The sequence below is a fragment of the Tarenaya hassleriana genome, unplaced genomic scaffold (genome assembly GCF_000463585.1).
Source record: "Tarenaya hassleriana unplaced genomic scaffold, ASM46358v1 Cleome2, whole genome shotgun sequence".
Lineage (NCBI taxonomy): Eukaryota > Viridiplantae > Streptophyta > Magnoliopsida > Brassicales > Cleomaceae > Tarenaya > Tarenaya hassleriana.
Genome location: NW_010965372.1, coordinates 391047 through 393611, shown reverse-complemented (window position 1 = coordinate 393611; position 2565 = coordinate 391047). Strand labels below are relative to the sequence as shown.

Below are 2565 nucleotides of genomic sequence, written 5' to 3'. Positions count from 1 at the left end.
GTTCGAGTCAAAAGCGGAAGCCGAGCAAGAAAACGACATCAAGCCCGAACCATGAATCCGGTGGCTCGGAAAACGTGGAGCAAGGACCCGGGAAAGACCAGAAGAGTGGGAGGAGACGAAACTCGTCCGGGGTTGATCAAGAACCGAGAGATGATGGGAAGAGCTCGATCCCGAGGTTTATGAGGCCAACGGAGTCGGCAAGAGCAAAGGTACAAGAACAAAACTCGCCAAGATCGAGCCCCGATGTCCACGAGAGAGACGATTCCATCAAGAAGAGGCATTCGTTGCCGGGTTCGAACGGAAAACAAAACTCGTCTTCTCCTAGAATCCAACGATCATCTACACAAACACAGCAAGGAACGAAGGGTAATAAGAGAAAGCACATTATATAAACATCAACATTTTATTTCTTTCGTTACTCGTCTAGTCTTTGATGTTCGAGATTGACGATATTTGTTTTACAGAGAGGAAATGGCAGAGGTGAACCTCCGACGGATCCGTAATCGGAATCCGACACCGAAGTCTTTGGTTTCGGTAACTGTTTCCGGGAGAATTTGATCAAATGGTTTGTGTTTTCAGACATCCTTAAAAACTCTTTTATGAACTTGAAGTGTGCAAGATGTGAGGGGGGAGCCTTTGTATAGGATCGTGCTTTTTGTTTTTTTTTTTTTGTTTTTTCAGACATTTATTTGATTAAGATTTGTCGAGTTGGTTTGGTTTGGGCTTTTGAAGTTGGGTGGTGATGTTTTTATGGACATTTCCTAAAGCTGACAGTGAAAGCTTATTGTAGACAGAAAAAGATGTTTGAGAATTGTGTGTCCTGTAATAATCTTACAAGTTCTTTTTATTTTTTACTTTGGATCCGCAATTTGTTAGTTAAAAATTCAGATGAAATAAATATTAATGATTTCAAGAGTTTGAACTTTAAATCTTTATAGTATTATGTTGTAAAAAACTAAATAACTTGTAAAGATATTTATTAATATTTTTTTGTAATTATATTCTTAAAGAAATTTGCAATTTTTAAATTCTTTAATTATGGTATTATTTTTTTTTTTGTAATTTTTAATGAAATTTAGAATTTTATAAAATGAATAGATAATTTATTTAAATTCTTTTAATTATGATTTTATGTAAGGATGTCAATTGGGTTGGCCCAACCCATTTGGGTCCAATCCATATGGATCTGAAGGATAAACGGGTTGGGTTGGTTCGACCCGTTAATAATAGTGGATGGGTTAGGTCGACCCATTAAACCCGTATAAACCATATAAATCCATTTATATATTCACAAATTACTTATACATATATAACTATTTAATATGTATATTCATATAACCTAGAAATTATCATTTTAATATTCAATTCGGTTTATCGATTCAATAAAAATATATATAAAATTGGATATTATATTATATTCGATAGTTTATAAAAAAATTATACATTTCTTTAAAAAAAATAAGATTTTTTTATTTTTTTTAAATTCGATTCGATGTTTTAAAAATATTGTCGTTTAAATTTTTTGAACGGTTCGTTTTAAAAACGACACCGATTTTTTCAATACGATTCGATTAAGAAATGGTTCCAGTTTTTCGGTATGATGCGTATTTTCGGTACGATTCGATTCGGAACCGTAATTTGGAAAAAGAAGGGATATTGGACAGCCTTAAAAGCTTTTTCGTTACCGATTTTTTTATACGATTTGAATTTTTCGGCACGATTCGATTCGAAAACGACACCGAGTTTTTTGGTACGATTCGATTCGGAACGGTACCGAGTTTTTTATACGATTCGAATTTTTTTACACGATTCGATTCGAAAACGACACCGTGTTTTTCGCTACGATTCGATTCGGAACGGTACCAAAATTTTTATACGATTCGAATTTTTCGACATGATTCGATTCGGAAACGACATTCAGTTTTTCGGTACGATTCGATTCGGAATGGTACCGAGTTTTTTATACGATTCGAATTTTCCGGCATGATTCGGAAATGACACTGAGTTTTTTTATATGATTCGATTCGGAAACAAAACCAATTTTTTCGGTTTGATTCGGAACGGTATCGAGATTTTATACGATTCAAATTTTTCGGCACGATTTGATGCGAAAACGACACCGAATTTTTCGGTATGATTTAATTCGGAGTAGTATCGAGTTTTTCGACACGATTCGAATTTTTCGATACGATTTGAAAACAAAACCTTATTTTTTATTACGATTTGATTCGAAAACGATATCAAATATTTCGATTTAATTCTTATACATATATATAAGTATATATATATAAAAATATCTAAATATATAATGAATTTAATAGGTTAACCATTTAACCCATGGGTTTAATGGATCAAAACCCATTTAACTCATTTTAAAAAATTAACCAAATAGACTAACCCATTTGGGTTTATAAATGGGTCGGGTTGAGTCGACCCGTATAACCCGACCCATTTTGACATCTCTATATATTTCACCATATGGAACGGGTTTTCCGACACATTTTCATCGGTAGGTTTCATAATTAAGAAAAAAAATTATTAGAACGATTTACATAATAAAATTAT

At 33.1% G+C, this 2565-nt stretch overlaps 1 protein-coding gene across 1 annotated transcript in view; it reads left to right on the top strand.

Moving 5' to 3' along the window:
* Positions 1-863, top strand: part of LOC104811392 (protein IQ-DOMAIN 32) — a 3809-nt gene extending 2946 nt beyond the window's left edge. The window contains exons 6-7 of the mRNA XM_010538061.2: positions 1-366; positions 465-863. Of these exons, the coding sequence (XP_010536363.1) occupies positions 1-366; positions 465-484 (386 nt within the window). The 3' untranslated portion in view covers positions 485-863. The remainder of the gene's footprint in view (positions 367-464) is intronic.
* The last annotated feature ends 1702 nt before the right edge of the window (positions 864-2565 follow it).